This window comes from Lynx canadensis, chromosome E1 (assembly GCF_007474595.2).
Source record: "Lynx canadensis isolate LIC74 chromosome E1, mLynCan4.pri.v2, whole genome shotgun sequence".
Lineage (NCBI taxonomy): Eukaryota > Metazoa > Chordata > Mammalia > Carnivora > Felidae > Lynx > Lynx canadensis.
The window spans coordinates 49,312,716-49,335,142 of NC_044316.2; the positions used below are offsets into that span (position 1 = coordinate 49,312,716).

Below are 22,427 nucleotides of genomic sequence, written 5' to 3' on the forward strand. Positions count from 1 at the left end.
AGCAAAAAGAAGAAAGAAAAAAGAAGAGAAAGAAAGAGAAAGAAGAGAAAGAAAGAAGGAAAGAACTGAAAAAAGAAGAAAACAGAAGACAAGAAAAAAAGAAGAAAAGAAGAAATACACGACAGAATAAAAACAAGATATAGACAGCAGAATGCATTACTTACAATCAAGAAAAGAAGTAAGGAATCCTTCCTTCCCTTCTTCCTATCCGAACAAATCAAGATCCCGAATCCCCTCCTCGAAAACTCCTCCCAACAGAAGAAAGCTCAGAAATCAAGCCATAGAAAAACAAGAAAAAGCATCCCGCCAGAAAAAAAGTTTTTAGTTTAAAACCCAACATGTTTGTTTTAAAACGCTATTGGGGTGCCTGGGTGGCTCAGTGGTTAAGTGTCTGACTTCAGCTCAGGTCATGATCTCGCGGTTCTGAGCCCGAGCCCCACGTCAGGCTCAGTGAGGACAGTTCAGAGCCTGGAGCCTGCTTTGGATTCTGTGTCTCCCTCTCTCTCTCCCCGACCCCTGCTCGTGTTCTCTCTCTCTCTCTCAAAAATAAATAAAAATTAAAACAAAACAGCAGAAAAAAACCAAAAAACCAAAACAAAAAAACACCACTATTGTTTTGCTGTTCGTTGCTAAGGGCCTTTTGCCGTTTAGATGATGAACTGTGTAGGAATAACACGTATACATCTAGAGTTTTCTAGATAAACAATTTCGTGTTCATGGCTGTGTGACATCGAATATGTCCCTCTACCTCTTGTTCCACTTCATGTGGTTGAATCCCTTTTATTTTGGCAAAAAGCCTGAGATTTTCTCTCACGGTGAGGAAGCCAAATTGTACGTTGGTTTGTGGACAGACTCCAGTGAGCTTGCTGATGGTTTCCAAGTCCGCCATTTCCGAAAGGCTGTGATTATAGATGGTGACTGAACCTAGAAGTAGAAAGGTTGACGGTTAGCGTGAGGATAACACTTGACAGTTAGCATCTGGACAACACGTTCATTTAAGATATTTTAAAGTGAAAAACAAGTGGAAAACAATCACTAGAATCTTCTATTTATTTTTGGGGGGTGGGGGTGGAGGGAGAAAGAATCTGAAGCAGTCTCCACGCTCAGCACAGAGCCTGATGACATCATGGATCTCCATGTCATGGCTCTGGGATCATGACCTGAGCCGAAATCAACAGTCGGATGCTTAACTGACGGAGCCACCCAGGCGCCCCTCACTAGAGTCTTATATGCAGATTTCCCTATAAGGACTACCCTGTTGACTAAAATTGTAACGCTCAAGATTCACTTGAACCCCTCGGAATGCCAATTAGTAAATATAAAGCTTTTCATCTTGAAATATTTACACCACAAAGATTTTCCTAATAAATAGGGCATACATTTATTAAAAGAATAACTTGAAGAAACCTGTAAAACTTCTCTCTGAAGTACCCGAGTGTGACTAGTAGTTAATGAAACTACGAACTTTTGAAATGAACCAGCAAAACGAATTAGCTAATGAAATGCACAGTTCATTCGTTTGCCCATGTTCTTGCCCATAATTGTGTCTCACCTGACGTTGGGGCCGACAGTCCACTGAGCATATTCAACAGGGTCGTTTTCCCGGCTCCACTGTGACCAAGGAGGGCAGTGATCTGGCCTTCGTATATGTCAAATACCAGACCTGGCATTATTAAAAAAAAAAAAAAAAAAAAAAAAAAATCCCACTCAGAGCTACATATTAACCTTACATTCTGCAAAATTTTTATAATTTCTTATAGCATGTGCATATTTGGCTAGCAGTATTCAAAATAAAATTCATCCCCAAATTCTTCCCTTTAAAATGGCATCTCCTGGGGCACCTGGGTGGCTCAGTCGGTTAAGCGTCTGACTTCAGCTCAGGTCATGGTCTCGTGGTTCATGAGTTTGAGCCCCACGTCGGGCTCTGTGCTGACAGCTCAGAGCCTGGAGCCTGCTTTGGATTCTGTGTCTCCCTCTTTCCCTGCCCCTCCCCAGCTCGTGCTCTCTCTGTCTCTGTCTCAAAAAATAAATAAGAAACAATAAAAATAAAATAAAACGCTATCTCCTATGATACACATTTTACAGCTGTAGCATTGTCATGGCGTATTATTATGTGATTGACGATTTTTTGGAGAAGAGCACTTTTGTCATTAAAAATGGGCTGACAATAAAGATCATTTAGGGGTGCCTGGATGGCTCAGTTGGTTAAGCGGCTGACTCTTGACTTTGGCTCAGGTCGTCATCTCATGGTCATGGGTTCAAGCCCCACATCAGGCTATGTGCTTATAGTGCAGAGCCTGCTTCAGATCCTCTGTCTCCCTCTTTCTGCCCCTCCCCTACTCGGACTCTGTCTCTCTCAAAAATAAACAAATGTTCAAAAAACTGAAAAAAAATAAAGATCATATACTAGGACTAGGGAGGGGATGAGTTGAAAGTAAAGCGTATCATGACATAGTCATACATCTTTCAAACCCCTAAGGTATCTATGGCACACCTTGACTTTCTAAAACTGTTATATATATTTTTTAATGTTTATTGACTTATTTTGGAGAGACAGAGACAGGGTACAAGCAGGGGAGGGGCAGAAAGAGAGGAGGAGACCCAGAATCCGAAGCAGGCTCCAGGCTCTGAGCCGTCAGCACAGAGCCCGACGCGGGGCTCGAACTCACAAACCGCGAGATCGTGACCTGAGTCCGACGCTTCACTGACCGAGCCACCCAGGCGCCCCTAAAATTGTTATACGGTTTTTAACTTGCTTGGAAGGAAACATGATGTGTTCCAATGGAGGAGAGTAGCGGTATTTTGTATCCCCACGAAGACAATGCAACAGTGAGGCGTGGTCACCAGATCAAACAGCCTTGTCAAATATGAGGTTAGTGTCTTACCTTTCAAGGCCTCTACTTTTTCGTGGTTTCCTTTTCTATATTCTTTTTTAAGATTTCTTATTCTGGAAAAAAGAGGAGAATGTCTTAAGGACATTGTAGAAGTAGATAGAGGATTGAGAAATCAAGTCTTTGGGGCTGTGAGAAAATCTGGGGGCTCTTTCCTTCACACAGGCCCAGGTGGCCGGAAAGGATTTACTGAGGAGACACCAGCAAATGGCACGGTGAGCAAATTTGGGGCAGAGACCCGGGGAATTGAGGGATTTCTAGTTGTTTGGAAATACAGCAAGCAGCATTGAATAAAACACGGGCATCATCTCAGAAGGGAGGACGTTCATGCTGTGAGTACCCTAACTTGGGTTTTCTTCCCATGTCTCTGGATGCCTGACTCCCCTTTTCTGCATCATCTGCCTCTTCCTTTTTATCTTATTAATCAGGAAGCAAGGAGGGGAGACACCAAGTGTGTCAGAGAAAAAGGAGATAAGCATAACAAGGGACACGATGACAGTATCTGTTATAAGGCGAGGAAGCACAGAAAGAGGGAGAACAGCGCCACGAAGAGCAAAAAAAAGCAAAAAGAGAAAAATGGAAACATGAAGGTTATTTATTCACTGATATTTGTCGTTCTGCATAAGATAGCAGTAAATGTAAATGGTGACAACGTTGCTTTTGACAATGAGTGTGGCCTTTGGTAAGTACAGCAGCCCGGATGCATGCATGGTGGACCCAAAGAGGCCCCTGGGAAAATCTGTCACATCTGTGTTTTTCCTCCTAGGTCTCTGTTCCCTGACCTGTTTTCCATGTGCACTTTCACGTAATGTGTTTATTACCTGATGGCTTCTTTTCCATGGAATTCTGGAGACACTGGCTCAAACGAGTCATTAGGTGAAGAGTCTGAATCTGTTTCGTTCTCAAGGGCCACATGATCAGCCCTCTGGTGTAGAAACCAAAAAGAGGATTTCAGGAAAAACCAAGGAGAACGTCGATGTCCGTATTCACCTGCACAAACAGGAGGCAATTGCGTATCGGATCAGTCACCGCTTTAAGGATGAGTTGCCGTGGGACAGCTTATCAAGGCAGCCGCTTTGGGAAGCATTTAGACACCCTTAAACCCAGTATCAAGCACTAGCTTTTCCATCTTGCTCTGATACAAGCACTAAGAGTATAATTATCCTTAATTTCTTATAAGCGTCTCTTTTTATTTTTATTTTGCTTTTATTTGAGAGAGAGCGAGCGAGCGCATGAGTAGGGCAGAGGCGCAGGGGGAGAGAGAAAATTGAGGTAATTTTAAACAGACTCCATGCTGAGCACAGAGCCCCACATAGAGATCGATCTCGAAAACTATGAGATCATGACCTGAGCTGAAATCAGGAGTCGGAGGCTTAACCGACTGAGCCACCCAGGCATCCCACGAATCTCTCTTTTTAGAAAAAAAAAAATCTAAAGCGTTGTGGTAGAAGAAGATCTTAGAAAGCAATTCTCTAAACAAAGCGCGGAATACCTCTGGGCTCATTTTAGAAATTTTGAAAGCGATGCTGGGTAATTGATATCCGACATGTGGTAGAGAGATATTTTAAAGAAACGCACTGAGTGAAATTGCACTGAATTACAATTATGTTACTACTTACTGGGCAAAATTTTGTCAAAATACAATGTCAAGGCCAAATAGAGAAGACCATCAAAAAGCAGCATGAATAGAGTCGCTATTATTAGGTACGGGTTGTCTGAAGAATCCAAATGGACGTTAGAATTCACGTCATAGTCCAAATGTATAAGCTGGAAAAAAGATACACCCATTGAATTTTAAAAGGGGAAATAGAGTATTAAGAGTTATTTTTGTCTTGTTTCTGCTAAACACTGGGATTGAAAAGATAAACATAGTTCCTGTCTTTACAGAGCTCTAATCTATTGGAAGACATAGCAATGAAAGCATCTAACTAAAAAGCGATTTGGGAAGTCAGTGGAAGGGGGTAAGAAAGGCTTAGAGATCCATGGGCAGAAGTAGGCAAGTCCTCTGAGAAGTAAAAACTCAAAGGAGAGGCTGGCTGCCTATAGAATTCCTTCAGGTGTAGGATGTGAAAAAGGAGGCGTTCTAGACAGGGGACACCGTCTGAAAATAGAAACACGGAGGAGCGAAAAGCACTTCAGTAGTTGGGCAGAAGACAGAAGAAAGTTTTTCTTATTATCGTGAGATACACGTAGCATTTTACGGGTTATGACGTCACACCTGGAATCAGATTTGCTGAGAAGAGGTTCAGTTTCGTATACATCAGGTCAATTAGAAATAAAAATTTATTTCTACTGAATTCCTGGTTGTCAAATACTTGCGATAATATTAAAGGTCATGTTTCCTGAGCATTAAGTCAGTTAAATGTTCACTGGGACAGCCCATGAAAAGTACAAGCTGGACCACATCCATAATACAGGATCAGTCTATATTTAGCGACTTAACACCAAGCCACTTATGCTGAGAGAGAAAAATAAAACCTGTCCCATTTCTTAGGTGTATCTGGAAGTGGATGGAAATTTTGATGCTTAGAACACGTAGCATGAATTCCTCAGAGAGAATTGTTTTAATGTTTGTAAAAAACAAACAAAAAAATGAAATAGCTACATTAACCCTTACCTGGGCCATCCCAACAGTGAAAGCGAAAGGGCTAAGAAGACATAAGGTCCATTCCAAAAATGCAGGAAGATCTCTGTACAATGCAGTGAATCCCAGACTCCCCCAAAAGACAGTGAGGAGAAAGACAACCAAACCCGTAAGGAAAGGTTTCTTTATCAACACGCTCATCAGGAAAGCTAAAGTTATCTGAGAGGAGAGAAAAAGTTCAGGTAGTATGTAATTCTCTGCGAATCATCACCAGCATAATAAAAAAAATTCATAATACAAAAGTATGTGATATCCATTCCTCCTCCCCGCCTCCCCCCCACCTCCCCAGACACTGTCCCATGCAAAGATTCAAATACTGTGAACAGAAACAAGTGTGATCAGAATCAGAGGGAAATGACTCTCTCAAAGAGAAGGAGAGGGAGAGAGAGAGAGAGGGAGAGAGAGATTAAATTCACCAACTCACCAAAGACAGGCCATAGAGGAGAAAGAGAGTGAAGATCACCACGAAGCCAGTTTGGACGACAACTTGGGCGGATGTTACAATAAGAGCCATCAAAGTGGCCACGATAAAGTTGAAGCCACCATACATCAACCCCCAGCAGAGCCTAGCACAGAAACTAAGCATCAGTTCAGAGGGCTGGTACTTTATCACTTTATTTATTCACGTACTCTGCAGATGATTTGGGAAGCTTACCATAAATCAAGAGTTAAGGGAATACAACAGCTAGTAGAGTAGAAAACTTCTCTGTCCCCAAAGGTCATAGGCGACCGGGGAAGGTAGACAATGAACAAGTAAACAGGTAAAATGGGTAGCCAATTGCAAAAGAAGAAAGAGACAGACTGGGTGATATAATGAGGTTAATTGGGAGACGTTTTCTGGGAAGACATCCATAATGATGTATAGTTTCTGGACTTCTTCTTTCAATAAAATATAAAGCCCGTGGACAAAAAAGCAGGTGATGAAGCAGGTTTCAGCAAACTTTTCCCCTGAAGAGCCAGGTAGTAAATCTCTTAGGCTTTTCAGATCATACAGTCTCTTAGAGCTACTCAGGTCTGCTTGTGCAGGGCCGAAACAGCACGGACAATGTGCAGACAATGTGTAGATGCTGACATCTGAATTTCGTAGGAACTTTTGTGTACCATAAAATATTTTTGTTCTTTTGATTTTTTAAGGCATTTTCGTAGACGCCATTCCTAGCTTGCAGACGGTACATAAAGGGGCCATGGTTTGTTAACCCTTGATATCGATGACTAGATATAGAATAGAGATAGATACAGATAGTCACACACGCATAGGACATAGATAGATGCAAAAACATAGATGGATATGAAAATACATTTTTCTTGCTCTCAACGGCAAAGTAACAGGAAGAAAATTCTTTATAGGGGGAGAGAACCAGCTTTCTAATCATACAGACGTGGGCTCAGGGTTTCTCTGTTACCTCTGTTCATTGTATCTATATGATCCTGAGAGGTAGCTAATTATTTTTTTTAATTTTTTTTTTCAACGTTTATTTATTTTTTGGGACAGAGAGAGACAGAGCATGAACGGGGGGGGGGGGCAGAGAGAGAGGGAGACACAGAATCGGAAACAGGCTCCAGGCTCTGAGCCATCAGCCCAGAGCCCGATGCGGAGCTGGAACTCACGGACCGCGAGATCGTGACCTGAGCTGAAGTCAGATGCTTAACCGACTGCGCCACCCAGGCGCCCCGAGGGGTAGCTATTTAATCTCGCTTAACTTCCTCACTGTCTGTAGAAAAATAATAACAGAATTAAGGGAAGTGTTGTACGTTATGTGGTTAATGTGGTAACTGGTTCATAACGAGTCCACAATGACCACTTGGTTTTGTTCAAAGTTTAAAATGCCATCATGTTTTTGAGAAGTCTTGCCTAATTGTAATGATTCCCTTTGCTCAACCACTCTATTCATCTGAAATTCTTCATCTCTCCATGTCCTACAAACTTCTAAATATCATTTGTATGCGGTATTAATAGAATGTCACGGCCTTTTTTTATGGGGGAAAAGTCCTAATTTTTTTTTTTACCCCCTTCCTAATTGGATTTATTTGGTTTCTCTCTTCTTTTTAGCATATTGTTTGCCTTTCTCTGTCTGTAGATTTCTATTTTTTTTTAATTTTTTAATGTGTATTTATTTTTGAAAGAGAGAGACAGAGGATGAGTGGGGGAGGGGCAGAGAGAGAGAGAGAGAGAGAGAGAGAGAGACATAGGATCTGAAACAGGCTCCAAGGTCTGAGCTGTCAGCACAGAGCCCGACGTGGGGCTCGAACTCACAGACCACGAGATCATGACCCAAGCCGAAGTCGTATGCTTAATCAACTGAGCCACCCAGGTGCCCCTATTCTTTTTTTTAGGTTTATTTATAATTTTGAGAGAGACAGAGACAGAGTGAGTAGGGGAGGGGCAGAGGGAGAGTGAGAGAACCCCGAGCAGGCTCTGTGCCACCAGCATAGAGTCTGATGTGGGACTTAAACCCATGAAGCTGTGAGATCATGACCTGAGCTGAAACCAAGAGTTGGACGCTTAACCCACTGAGCCTCCCAGGCTCCCCTTCTATTCTTTTAAAAACACAGTGAGCAAAGTTTCCTTCAGTATTGAGTTACACAATTTTCATACAAAAAGAGAGACACCAGACAAAACTCCCATTCTAGACCAAACCAGCAATCCATTTTCTCCACTTTTGTACTCACTTAAACATTTCTGGAGGAAATAAATAAATAGAATTGGTATCAATTGGCAGCATTAAAACGTGGGGTCTTCAGTTAAGAAATGGGCAGAAGACATGAATAGACACTTTTCTAGAGAACAGACACATGAAAAGACGCTCAACATCACTCATCCCCAGGGAGGTGCAAGTCAACACCACGATGAGATACCACCTGACACTGGGCAGAGTGGCTAAAATTAACAACCCAAGAAACAATGGGTTTTGGTGAGGATCTGGAGAAAGGGGAACACTTTTGCACCGTTGGTGGGAATGCACTCTGCAACACAGTACGGGAGTTCCTCAAAAAATTGAAAATAGAACTAATCCACAACCCAGCAATTGCACGACTCGGTATTTATCCAAAGGATACAAAAATGCTGATTTGAAGGGGCACGTACTTGTAAAAGCATTATCAACAATAGCCAAATTATGGAAAGAGCCCAAATGTCCATTGACTGATGAATGGATAAAGAAGATGTGGTGTGTGTGTGTGTGTGTGTGTGTGTGTATATATATATATATATATATATATGAATATTATATATAGGAATATACATATATAGGAATATTACTCAGTGGTCAAAAAGAATGAAATTTTGCCATTTGCAACAACATGGATGGAACTAGAGTGTATTATGTGAAGCGAAATAAGTCAGTCAGAGAAAGACAAATATCATATGATTTTACCCATATGTAGACTTTGAGAAACAAAACAGATGAACATAGGGGAAGGTAAGGAAACATAAAATAAGATAAAAGGAGAGAGGGAGGCGAATCATAACAGACTTGTAAATACAGAGAACAAACAGGGTTGCTGGAGGGGTGTTGGGTAGGGGGATGGGCAAAATGGGTGATGGGAATTCAGGAGGACACTTGTTGGGATGAGCCCTGGGTGTTATGTGTAAGGGATGAATCACTGAATTCTCCTCTGGAAAGCAATGCTATACTATATGTTAACTAACTTGAATTTAAGTAAAAAAAAGAAATCTTTCCATTTACAATGATGCGGATAGAGCTAGAATGTATTATGCTAAGCAAAATAAGTCAATCAGAGAAAGACAAATACCATATGATTTCACTCATGTGCGGAATATAAGACACAAAACAGATGAACATATGGGAAAGAGGGGAAAAGAGGGAAGGAAACAAACCACAAGAGACTCTTAACAATAGAGAACAAACTAAGTGTTGACAGAGGGAGGTGGGTGGGGGATGGGCTAGATGGGAGGTGGGCATTAAGTAGGGCACTTGTTGGATGAGCTCTGGGGGTTACACGTAAGTGATGAATCACTGAATTCCACTCCTGAAACTCATATTGCACATACAATATTGCATATTGTATGTTAACTAAAATTTAAATTAAAAAAAAAAAAGAAAAAATATGCGGGATTTTCTTACTCAACTGAATACTGCCTAACATTCTTTTAAAGACTACATGGCATATGTCTAGATCTATTCTGTATATTCTACAAATCTTGTTTACTATTGAGAATAACATCAGTGTGCAAAAAAAGCAAATTCAAACCATGACTTTTTTCAGTCCAGAACTCATGCTTTTACTATTCTGTATCTCAAATACACCCCTTGGCTAAACTCGTTAAAAATTTGTTGTTGTTAACTGGGGATTCACTCCTTGGTTTCTTCACTTACATCTACTGCCCTCTCAGACTGTGATCCTTCCCAAATTTCTATCGAGTGCCACCTAATATTCAGCTGACTTTTTGTTAAGCTCAATGCAAAGCACTTCAAATACATTCCCTTCTGTAATCCTCACAGCCAATGGAAATAGATGCTATGACCAATATTTCAAAGAAAAGAACACTGAGGTTTAAAGAGATTAAGTAGCTTGCTCGGGGTAGTAACGCTCAGAAGGAGAAGACCCGTGATTTCCTGCCACCCAGGCCTCGGTTCTAACTTCCTCCACTCAGAAATCTCTGTGCTTAAAGAGCTTAATGGGCTTGTTCATTCAGTGTCATCAGAGTGTTGGTTCATTCAACGCAGGGGCGATATCAACCACCCCATCTAATGAGACATCTGAAACGTATATTTCATCAAACATTAGAAACCTCAAGTTCTCACACATTTGGGTTCACTCACGTATGGCAACTAGGGACTGAGAGCCATCATTTCTATTGCACAGTGACCCGGGTATCAGCAGACATCTATGGAGTCAGGCTTTCTTTAATTCAAAGAAGTAGGAAAAGTTTCATTTACCAAACTTGCTTGAATCTATTCCATTCATTTATAATGCACTGCTTTCTGAATCAAGTTTAAATAGGATACTTTATAGGGAGTCCAATTGGCTAGCTTGCTGTGTTTATTTAGGTCACGTGATAGATTGCACTTCACTTACCATGTAACTTACCAGAATGCTGATTCTCGAAGGCCCATCATTGTCATCAATGACTTAATGTATTGCCTTTCTTGTGTAACATTGACTGATACATAGTAAATGAAGGCAGAAAAAGAAATAATGCAGAAGAATATGAAAAAATCAGTCGCAACTCCTGCTTGGGCAACAAAAGGTAGTATCTTCATATTTATACCAGTAATTGACATCAGCTCTTCCATCACTGAGCGATTTGTCGTGATCTAAGGGAAGGTATCAGTCAACAAATTGTTATCATCGAGCTAATCATCACCTCGCACGTTGTCTCTCAGTTATAAAAAACGATGTGCATTCCACGTTTAAATATCCATGCTCATTCGTGATCTGGCCCCTTGTAGTTCCTGGAACTCTCCAAGTTTTGTCCTGACTCCTTAGAGCATGTCTATTTACCATCTTTAAGGGACACAATTCTACTCTTGCTCAAAGTCACCACTGAAATGTCACCTCTGTTAGTCATCTCCGCTGACATTTCTCATCAGAGTATCTCCTGCTTCGTTGTTTGCCTTGCACAGCATTTATAATTCCACCATTGACAGAACCTAATCTCTTATGACGACTCCATATCCATATTTCTATCCCCTCACTATCCAGCATCCCTGGAGAAAAGTGCCTGTATTGTCCTTATTTCCTGATCCTCAGGGCTTAGTGTCATGGCTTAAATACAGCAGTTGTTCAGTGCATTGTGCCAAATAAATTAAGTGGATAAATTCAATGATAAGATAGGACAACCCATTACAGCACCATGCATCAAAAGTTAACTTACAGCATGATTAGCCTTCTTTAACTTAATACTCACTTCAATGATAGCAGCATTAATGGCGGCCTGAAAAGCTACAAAGCCTTTCTCCCAGAACACTGAACCTTCACATGTGGTTTTTCCTTCCGTTACTTGACAGTGAGCTTTGGTGAAAGAAGAACACCACCATTTACAATGTCATTCTCTCAATTAGCCAAGAATGTTTTGTTGAGTTTTGCTCTTCTGTTTGCTTGTGCTAAGAAAGCGCTGATTTTTTTTTTTTTAAACATTTGGGAATCACTGAACAAGAATCTCTCTTTCAGGTTATATTTAGCAGTAACATAGGAATAATAATAGCAAATATAATTTCTTAATAAAACAATATACCTAGAAACATAGGCTTTATTTAATAAGAATGAACCTTGGGGTGTCTCAGTGACTCAGTCGGTTAAGCGTCCAACTAGGACTCAGGTCATGATCTCACAGTTCGTGGGTTTGAGCCCCGTGTCGGGCTCTGTGTTGACGACTCAGAGCCTGGAGCCTGCTTGGGATTCTGTGACTTCCTCCTTCTCTGCCCCTCCCCTACTCATGCTCAGTCTCTCTCTTCTCTCACAAATAAATAAACGTTAAAAATTTTTTTTAAAAAGGATGAATCTTAGGGCGCCTCAGCAGCTCAGTCGGTGAAGTGGCCAACTCTTGATTTTGGATCAGGTCATGATCTCACGGTTTGTAGTTCGTACTGATAGTGTGGAGCCTGCTTAGGATTCTCTCTCTCTCTCTCTCTCTCTCTCTCTCTCTCTCTCTCTCCTTCTCTCTCTACCCTTCCCACACGATCTCTCTCTCTCAAAATAAATAAATAAACTTTAACAATAATAATGGGAAGGATGAATCTCATTTATGTTCAGAAATGAAAAGTACAGGCTGGGGACAGAGTTCAGCTATCACATGCGACCTCTAGTGACTAATGACGTAATAGCAAAAAAAAAAATTTCTAGTAGGAAAGTTACCTGAATGGTCTCTGTGTTCCTTCATCTTGGGGATTCTACTTCCCCAGAAAAATTTTAAATGGTATGAGAAGGTATCATTAAAGATGACTCTCACTGCATCTATTGAGTAGTTTAAATCCAATTCTCCCATGCTGTTCTCATCCGGCCACCCCGTGATTGTTCTTCCTGTCATATGAAAGAAAGAGTCTTATGAAAGAAGGAGATAGCTAATAAGTAAGAAGATTTCTATGTGGTCCAAAGACAGCATGCCATATTCAGTTACGCTTAAGTTATTTTAGGTGAAAATTCTTTATTCACTAAAGGCTGTGCTGGTTCTAAATAAGACAGTCGTACTGGGGGTGGGGGTCTAAAATCTAGATAAAATCGGAGGTATGTGGCAATCACTTTGATCGCAAATAGATCACGCTTTCCCTGCAAAAACACTTTTAAAACAATGGCTTAAAACACAATGAATTTGGAACAGTAGCACCACCACTCCTACATACACAGATTTATCCAAAATGGAAATACATGCTATAATTATAATATATAATTTTGTTTGACAATGGTGTCCCTGTGGCCAAACTTCCAAAGAGAGCATAAAGTTGTTAAATTTGGAGAATGTTTTCTCAAGATAATTTGTTTATTCCAAAGATATAATGTAAATTAATGACTGTTACTGACCAAACCCAGGCCACTTAAACCACGCAATTTCCTGCAATCTGGCAGCTGCATCCAGAAACTTATCAGACTCAGGTCCAATACTTTCGTCAAGACTATAAGTGGTGTGTATTCTTTCTTCAGAGTGTCATGATTTCTGAATATCTGGTTGGTTTTGTTGTTGTTGTTTATTTGAGATATTAGCAGCCATGGGCGCTCAGTGCCTAGATCCAATAATTCAAAGGCACTTTCAAAATGGTGATATTATATTCCCATCGTATGTTTTTTACTAGTGGAAAATGTTTATGGAACAGTACTTTCCATCATCTGTTTGATTATCCAATAATACACTTCATATAGGATAAATGCTGGTATTTTCCCTTTATACACAGATTTTCATAATAGGAACTGATTTTGAACCATCCTCCAAAGCAACATTTTTTCCTTTTAATACGTTACGAAAGCCTGGATTTCATGTATACATTGGATGTGATTCAACTCATTGCATTTATTATTCCTGTTGGAGCTCAGTATGCCGGGTTTGACCAGGGGGAGTCTCTTCCAGTTGACTACTGAGCCTTTCTGACAGAACCTTTTCTTCCTCGTAGGCTTCTATCCGGGGTGACAATATTCTTCACCCTGTAAATATCCCGTCCAAGACCTCTGCATCTCCTTTCTGCCAGAGCTGGGACTCCTGGGCTACCAGGACACGGAGGTGAGAGAAAGAGACTATTCCATAAGTACTTATTTGGTATATCCCACTTTCCATATATAACGGCTTCGGAATATATATATATATTTTTTATGTATTTGAAGAGATTTAAAAACCATGTGCTGTCCCACATTTCCAGAATCTTCTCACTAATATACATTTGAATAATACTGGACTGTCTCGTTTTGATACGGACTCTAATGAGGATAAAAGTTAATCCCAACATAAATGGGTGTGTTTGGCAAAGAACTGCAAGAGAACATACCTTTCATGAATGGGGCCGAAGCCACTTTGTTCATGATCTCCTGGGTTGTTTTGGATTCGGGTGCGAACGCAATCACATAATTAGAATCGTTAAAATGATCTACACGTCCCAGATCCATTGCAGGCAATTGAGGAAAGTCATTAACTTGATGTAAATTGGAGGAAAGTCGGTATGCAAACAATACTAGAAGAAATGAGAAAAACCATTCCTACAGAGCAATGAGAGAAAAATAAAGCAAATCAATAGTTGTTCAACCACAGATAAGTCATCCACGAACAACTTAAAACACTTAATTTTCTGTGTAGCTTTGACCAGTTTTCTCTCCCAGTTTCCAAGTGTTTCAATTTTCTTCTGTCTTTTACTCTGCATATTTTGAAATATGCGCATCCATGCATCAAGACAGAGTTATGGCATCAGGTCCCAATTATCACTGAGAATCTACATTAATCACACTTTCATGTGAGTGTTAGAGGCTGGATTGCTTCATGAATGGCCTAATGGCTTATAGTCATGTTGAAACCCGAGCGTCAATGATAAAGAAGTGTCATATGTTATGAAATAGGTTACCAGCTTCCATCAACAGGAGGAAGGTCATATTTTTATCTGCTGCCACCTTGCATGTGGAAGAAGATAGTCCTAAAAAACCGCTCATAAAAAGAACGTTAAAAACCTTCGCCTTTGTGACAACATTCTGAAATGGGAAACGCAGCAGAATGCATTTGCAGTCTGGCATTAAGAGCCCACTTCACTATTTCCTTTCAATTCTAAACACATGGGCGTTAAAAGAGGTATATATCTTACTTACCATCTGATCTTATTAAAAAAAATTCCTTTTTTAAGTGTACCCATCCCTTTTGAGAGAGACAGAGACAGCACGAGTCGGGGACGGGTAGAGAGAGAGGGAGACAGAATCCCAAGCAGGCTCCATGCTGCCCTCGCAGAGCCCAATGTAGGGTTTGAACTCGCGAAACCACAAGATCATGACCTGCGCTGGAACCAGGAGTCGGATGCTTAACTGACTGAGCTACCCAGGCACCCCTGATCTTCTTTTAGTATATGTGTTGTCTATACCTACACCAAATGCATCTGTCTAGATGGATCAATTGATAGACACAATGCTTATGTCAAAAACAGTTAAAAGGTTGGAAGTAAAACACCTATATAAAGTAGAATCCAACTTTTATATTTATACTTATATAATCTTTACTCCACGCAGGGATTTTTGTATGCTTTATTTACTGCCAATCTAAGCATTCAATACATACTTGTTGAAACAATACACACACACACACACACACACACACACACACACACAATGTTCATAAAATCAAATGTTAATAGATTAACCTTCGAACTATGGATACTTAATGGGTGATTTAATTTTTTTATTATGTTTTTCTCAATTTACTTAATTTTCTATACAAAGCCCATCTGATCGTTCTCACTGGAAGAAAATACTCTCTTAGTAGAGCAAAAGTTCAAAATGCCACTTTCTTGTCCTGTTTCTTTATATACCCATTATTTCTTTCAAATTGATGTTGTCTGTGTCCAAAGTATGCTTGTGTAGAAGTGCTACAATGTATCCTTTGAGTTGTTGGGTTTTTTAAATTTTGGATTATTTGTTGCATTAATTTTGGATTAAATTTACCTCTTTCTTTGACTCTGACCCTGAACTTTTATACCTATTCCTTCATGAGTTTCAAATGAGTTCAGATGTTAAGAAGTATGATGTCTGCAATGTACAGATGTGGCTTTATTTTTCAGGAAGCTTCTGAACATCAGTTATCTAAAGAATGCCTCCAGTAGGAAATCTACTAATAATATATTTAAAGGACTCTCAGTTAAAGTAATAGCAAAGTCCAGAATTTCAACAAAGAAATCCAGCCTGGTAGTTAAAAAGTGTATATATGTGTGTGTATATATATGAAACATTAAATAATGAAGATAAAGTGTGTACCACCCAGAAAACTCCCACAGTTTCCTCTTTGAAACATGAGAAGATGCTGAAGCATACCAACAAGGTCTCTCTTTTCATCCTCCATTTTTTAAGAAAGTTCTTGCAGAGAAGGGCGCACGTTTGCTGACCCACGCTTATGTGCCTCTTGATCATTCTGCCCTGTTTATTTTGAAATAAGAAAGTAAAGTAAGTAAGTGTGAAGGTCTGCTATAGGAAACGTTGTGCAATCAAACCAAAAAACCATTGTAGCAGCTGTTCTCAACTTCAGGTATAGAAAAGGGAGCCAGAAAGCTAAAAACATACAAGGGGAAGTTGAAGCTAACTAGCGGGTCAATTATTTTAATCCCCATGATAAACCTTTGATGTAGATCCTATTAGTCTCCCCGTATTAAAGATGAGGGAAATGAGGCCCGCAGAGGCTGAGTGGCCAAACGCAGCAAATGATGGACAGCAGAATCAGAGCTTTATTCCGGAAAACCAACTTCTGGAGACCTCACTCTTTTTTTTTTTTTTTTTTTTATATATATATATATATATGTATATATATATATATATATGAAATTTATTGACAAACTCCACACCCGAAAAACAAATAACCCAGTGAAGAAATGGGCAGAAAACATGAATAGACACTTCTCTAAAGAAGACATCCAGATGGCCAACAGGCACATGAAAAGATGTTCAGCGTCGCTCCTTATCAGGGAAATACAAATCAAAACCACACTCAGGTATCACCTCACGCCAGTCAGAGTGGCCAAAATGAACAAATCAGGAGACTATAGATGCTGGAGAGGATGTGGAGAAACGGGAACCCTCTTGCACTGTTGGTGGGAATGCAAATTGGTGCAGCCACTCTGGAAAGCAGTGTGGAGGTTCCTCAGAAAATTAAAAATAGACCTACCCTATGACCCAGCAATAGCACTGCTAGGAATTTACCCAAGGGATACAGGAGTACTGATGCATAGGGGCACTTGTACCCCAATGTTCATAGCAGCACTCTCAACAATAGCCAAATTATGGAGACCTCACTCTTAACCAGTGTGCCATGCTGTTGTCAAAATTCATCTAGGGGGTCGCTTGGTGGCTCAGTCCGTTAAGCGTCCGACTTCGGCTCAGGTCATGATCTCCCAGTTGGAGAGTTCAAGCCCTGCGTGGGGCTCTGTGCTGATGACTCAGAGCCTGGAGCCTGCTTCGGATTCTGTGTCTCCCCTCTCTCTACCCCTCTCCCACTTGTTCTCTGTCTTTCTCTGTTTCTCTCAAAAATAAATAAACATTAAAAAAAAATTTTTTTTTAAAAAGAAATTCGTCTAGGGAATTTCTCACATTTCACCAGACAGGTGGTGAGGAGCTCTAGGAGGGATCCACTCAGACTACTTATCCACGGGCTTTGCTCTGTGTAGTAATTATCAGGAACCCCCAAATGCTGGAACATAAGGAAAGATCGATTACTCTCAGAGTAATCTCTGCAAAAGGCAGAGAAAATATATGATTTTTTTTAAAAAGACAGCTTTATTACAATAAACAGAAGACAAGGTTTTAAATCTTCCATATAATGAACTATAGTTAAATTCAAGGAGAAAGGTAAGAAGAAATGAAAAGCCAATAATCCTACTTAAAATTCCCATCGAAGTCAGTAAAGAATATAAAATCTCCTATGATACAGAGAAAAATTTTTCAAAGAAAATTAAAACTCACTTAGAAACAATGAGAGAGATAAAACTACATGAAGTAGAAACAAACAAACAAACAAACAAAGGATCCAAAGTAAAGTATTTGGTAAAGAGATACCCAAGAAGAAGAAAACACAGTTGCAAGAAAAATACATTGAACAAAATAACATTGTGAAAAGTCCAATGGAAATTAATTTTTCAAGGTAGTGGAAAGATGCGTATTTCCCAAAAAAGCTCTCCAAGTACCAAATACAATGACAGAAAATATCAAAAAGTAATGATTTTTTAAAATTAAAGGATAGAGGGGAAAGTTGGAATCAAGTTGACAGCATAGAGGTGTGGTCATTCAGGAAGGAATGAGTCAACAATGTATAATGGAACAGAAACCAGCCTGATATCTTCCAAGTGGAAGTGAGAAAATGATTTGCCCTCTTTCCTTTGAAAAATCTACCCAAAGGGACAAAAATAAAGAACACTGATGAAATATTTATTTGCGATAAAACTAGAATGATTTAACCCCAAACCACAGATACTTCCCCACCAAATTATTAAATTTTGCTTCAAATTAAGAAATGTACACAAAGGAGTGCCACAGTGTGCTTATGAATCAAAAATTAATTGACAAAGTTAACTGAATCTAAATTATTAAGAGATCCCTGAAACCCACACAGTATTCTTTCCCTTGAAATGACCCAGAGGGTGAAAAGCCATGGCAGAAGCATGGCAGCTGGTTTCACCTCGTGGGAAGTCAAGGAAGGTGATGAGAATCTGCACGAATACAGTATTGTTGTTTTCTTCAAGTCCACAGCCGGGATACAGAAGAATGTGGAACATCTTTACACCAGTGGTAGAAACAACAATAACCCAAACAAAATGAAAACCACAGTCCCATGGCATGAACAAAAACCAACAGACGCAAGAAGACTTTGATGAACTGAATTGCCAAGAAAAACAAGCCCATGATGGGTGCAAAGAGAGCCAACCTTGCAGCTTCTGGACTGGGGACAAGCCCCTCATCTGAGTGTGGGCGGAGAGACAAGGTGTGTCCACGGCAAAGGGTATTTGCAGAGATGAGGAGGAAAAAATCAAACCTTAGATGATGTACGTGTGGGATGCAAAACGTAGAATCTAAAAGAGTCTAAAATGCGAAGAATAAAAATAGCCTAACCAATTTTTCTTCATCCTACAGCCACATTGGATTTTCTCATAAAAAAAAAAGTGAAAGAGGTAAGAAAGGTCCTGAACAATAGAGAGAATCTTTGAAGTTCTGTGCCTTCTCGTGCTGTCTAGATTTCTGAGACCTTGTCAGAGTTGAACCCGGTGGTGTGAAAGTGCTCCTTGTTGGAAAAGTATGGACAGAAAGTTATAGTTATCGTGGTAAGGTCTGTTTGGTAAAGGGGTGTGTATGGTGTCATTACAGACAAAGTTGATTCTTGCAATGTGGTGGGACCCATTTTATTGCCAGTAGAAAAGAAGCACCTAAAATAATTTTCAGATTCATGATGTTCCCTTTCTTCCCCATGCGTGTAAGTGGATAGGTGGGAGGTGGAAATAGGGATAAGAGGTGAGCAGACAATGGACACATGAATCAGATAAATTTGTAGTTGGAGTTCCTTGAGTTGGAAGCTCATTCTAATAGTATATTATCAGAGGCAACATAGACCTGACTATTTGTAGGCACCCATGTAGGCACTCTGCTGTTGTCAGTGGAAGTCCTCCATTGCCTCCTATTTATGGGCTCAACCTTGGCCTTGGGGGTAATCCGCACAAGGGCTTAGGCTCACAGGGAGAGAGGAGTAGCCTTCAGGCTTACACACAGGTCTACCAGTCAGCCAGATTGTTGGTTTCCAATACGTAGGCCAAGTCATCAGCGACTCTATAGAATTGTTTGCAAAGGACATCATATATATAGAACCTATATAACAATAATTCAGGACATATCTGCCCAACAGCCATTAAATGATCTCTTTCAAACCTAGTGAAGGCAGCAGATTCTAGATATAACACTCAGTCTGGTAGTGGTAGTATGATGTAACTATTTGTATGGTCGTCTTAGTGGAGCCCAAGAATTACTAGTATATCTACTGGAATGAGTTACATAATTGAACTGCAAGAGGTCTATCTCATTATTTTCCCATCAGGAAGAATGACAAAATTTCTCTGAGACTTGTAAAGCATGAATGCTCATGAATTATCTTAGTTCATGAAGAAACCATGAAGCATAACCTTACTTAATAGAACCCAACATTCTAGGAGTGGGAGTTGGTCCAGGAAATGGTCCAAGGGTAGTGGCTTGAGCCTTGGCACAAAGCTTAGAGCACAAGGTCGACTGGCCAATAAGATCTGGGTTTTCGGGGTGGTCATGTTCTCCTTTCCTTTGGCTCTATATTAAAAAGGGATGGAAACCATAGAGTTGTATGGTCTCTTCCATCATATGAGTAATGAGGTTGTTTCTGGCTACTAGATTCATGGCCTAATGCTGATCTTATCCATGGGGTGAGAGCAAAGCCACAAATATTCTGGTCCCTACTGGTATTTAGGAGGTAACTCAAATGGGAAGATCACTTACTCAAGGCAGCCTTGGGAGGCATTGCCAGAGATAAAACCTAATCATTGTGTATTGTAAAGAGTATTGTGAATCTGCTCTTTCAGTCTGAAAGGCATGGAATAGTTGAAGAGGAACGTGGTAGGCAGAATAATGGTTCCCTTCTAATCCTGGAACTTGTGAATATATTACATTACACCACAAAGGAGAATTAAGGTAACGGATGAGAGTGAGGTTGCTAATCAACTGACTTAAAATCAGAGAGACGATCCTGGATGATCTGGGTGGACCCAAGTAATCACAAGCGTCCTGAAAAGTGGAAAAGGGAGGTAAAAAAGGCAGTCAGATGAGGTGATGTTAAAAGGACTCAACCTGTTGCTGGCTTTGAAGATGGAGGAAGGTGGGCATGAGCTGAGGAATATGGCAGCCTCTGGAAGCTGTAGGAGGCAAGAAAACAGAATAGCTCTGCAGAATGGAAGGCCCCCCTGCCAGCAGCTTGATTTTCATCCGGTGAGACTCACATCACACTTCTCACCTCTCAAACTGTAAGATGATAAATCTGTTTTGTTTCCCACCACAAAGTTCATGGTCCTCTGTTACAGCAGCAATGAAAATTAATACACGGAGCACAAAAGGGAGTCTGAGAGCGTGAAAACCGAGAACAAGACGAAGGCGAGGGCTTTAGGACACAAAGAGTTGTTTGTGGAACAAATGGGGGCGTGAATTTATGTTCAAAGACTGTCCAAAAATTAACAAAGGAATCCAGAAGCTATGTGGATGAGTTCTTGACCATAGATAGCACCACCAGAGCAGGCTGTGACGGCCTGGAGATCCCAACTGAAATGACACTACGATGTCACCAATTAAGAAACCAGTACCCCGGTAAGCCATGGTATCTGAGAGGGTTAAATACATCGCCTACGTGCCTACTCTTCTTTCTTTCTCTAGCAATGCATGTGCTAGAAAATATTGATGAATACAAGAAATTAACATGACCTAATTGTCATGATTGTGGGTATTTCCTTCGGACTGTTAAGACTGATTTTTTTTTCCCACTACACATCCTGATGTAAATGTCAGGGGGAAAAAAATTACTATTCACCACAGTAGCACAAAACATCTAACTAGCTTACATTGCTCCGAATCGGAAGTTGTGTGATCTAGAAATAATAATGTGGCTCTGTAAAAAGCCAGTCATCTCCTGCCAGAAAGAACTCTTCATATTCAGAAAATAAGTACATTGCACGACAAATGAGATCAAGACTCCTATAGGCGTAGTATATAAACAAGGTCAATGAAAATGTTGCCCTAAGTTTTCTTGAAAATCTGCAGCCAGCTAAAACAATTCAAAACTCACTCAGAAAATCGTGTGCCCCCCCCACCTCCATGTTTACAAATACTCTGGCAGTAAAACTGAAAACAAACAAAAAAGAGTAAGTAATTCTAATAACTTGGGAAGCAGCCCCTATTTGCAAAGAAATGACAGAAAGTGACATTCCTTTCAATCCGTCTAATACCTTTTAGATAATATATGCTATTTGTCCAAACACGCTTTAGTCATAGGGTAGAAATGAAAAAAAAACAAAACCACTTAGTTCCCCAACGGGTTATTTAGCCATACAATGGAAAACACTCAGCTGATTGGGGGAAAATCAAAACAACAAATAACTTACTGCCTTGAATAGTTTTCATCCAAATGTTTGGCATTCCCTATTCGAAGTCGTAAGTTATAGCTGTATATGCAAAACAATCACAATTTTAGAGATTAACTTACTCTCAGGAAAGCTGGGGCAAGAATCTAGAAACGGTTCATCCACATGTCTCTGCATGTCCTGGAGAAGAATTCACATTCCTTTTGGGCCACTACTACATCATGCTTTTAATTTCATGTTTATTGTGAATAGTTCCGTTTTAGAATGATTTCCGAAAAGGATTATGGTCTTAATTCAGCCAGCCTGCCAAAAACTCTCTGCTCACATCACATGGTGACTTCTCCGCAGTTTTCCATTTCTTTGTCTCCCAGCCAGCTCCTCAGCAGGGAGTTTGTAGTTGCAGATGGCTGGCTGGACGTATCAAAACATTAGGAACTATCAAACCAAAGAGAATCTAGTCTTTCTCAATTAGCTTTTTCATACAAAGCCCTAATGGGAGAGCTGGCCCCCAACACAGTCTTTTTAAAGAAACGCAAGTAAAGAGCCAGTTCGGAGGAAAGCAGAGCCGGGAGAGGTTGAAAAAGAAAAGGTTTTAAAAAATGATAGCTGTAAGTATACAATCAGGTCAGAAAG

At 40.2% G+C, this 22,427-nt stretch overlaps 1 protein-coding gene across 3 annotated transcripts in view; it reads right to left on the bottom strand.

Annotated features, from left to right (window-relative positions):
• ABCA9 (ATP binding cassette subfamily A member 9) overlaps window positions 1-22,098 on the bottom strand; it is a 63,362-nt gene extending 41,264 nt beyond the window's left edge. For all 3 annotated transcript variants that reach the window (XM_030296421.1, XM_030296420.1, XM_030296423.1), the window contains exons 1-13: window positions 21,917-22,098; window positions 15,985-16,086; window positions 13,971-14,178; window positions 12,355-12,519; window positions 11,408-11,511; window positions 10,588-10,814; window positions 5,960-6,101; window positions 5,509-5,694; window positions 4,511-4,658; window positions 3,713-3,881; window positions 2,886-2,947; window positions 1,553-1,663; window positions 749-924 (exon numbers count right to left, since the gene is read on the bottom strand). In XM_030296421.1, coding sequence (XP_030152281.1) covers window positions 749-924; window positions 1,553-1,663; window positions 2,886-2,947; window positions 3,713-3,881; window positions 4,511-4,658; window positions 5,509-5,694; window positions 5,960-6,101; window positions 10,588-10,814; window positions 11,408-11,511; window positions 12,355-12,519; window positions 13,971-14,178; window positions 15,985-16,080 — 1,794 coding nt within the window. In that variant the 5' untranslated portion in view covers window positions 16,081-16,086; window positions 21,917-22,098. The remainder of the gene's footprint in view (window positions 1-748; window positions 925-1,552; window positions 1,664-2,885; window positions 2,948-3,712; window positions 3,882-4,510; window positions 4,659-5,508; window positions 5,695-5,959; window positions 6,102-10,587; window positions 10,815-11,407; window positions 11,512-12,354; window positions 12,520-13,970; window positions 14,179-15,984; window positions 16,087-21,916) is intronic.
• Between the last annotated feature and the right edge of the window lie 329 nt (window positions 22,099-22,427).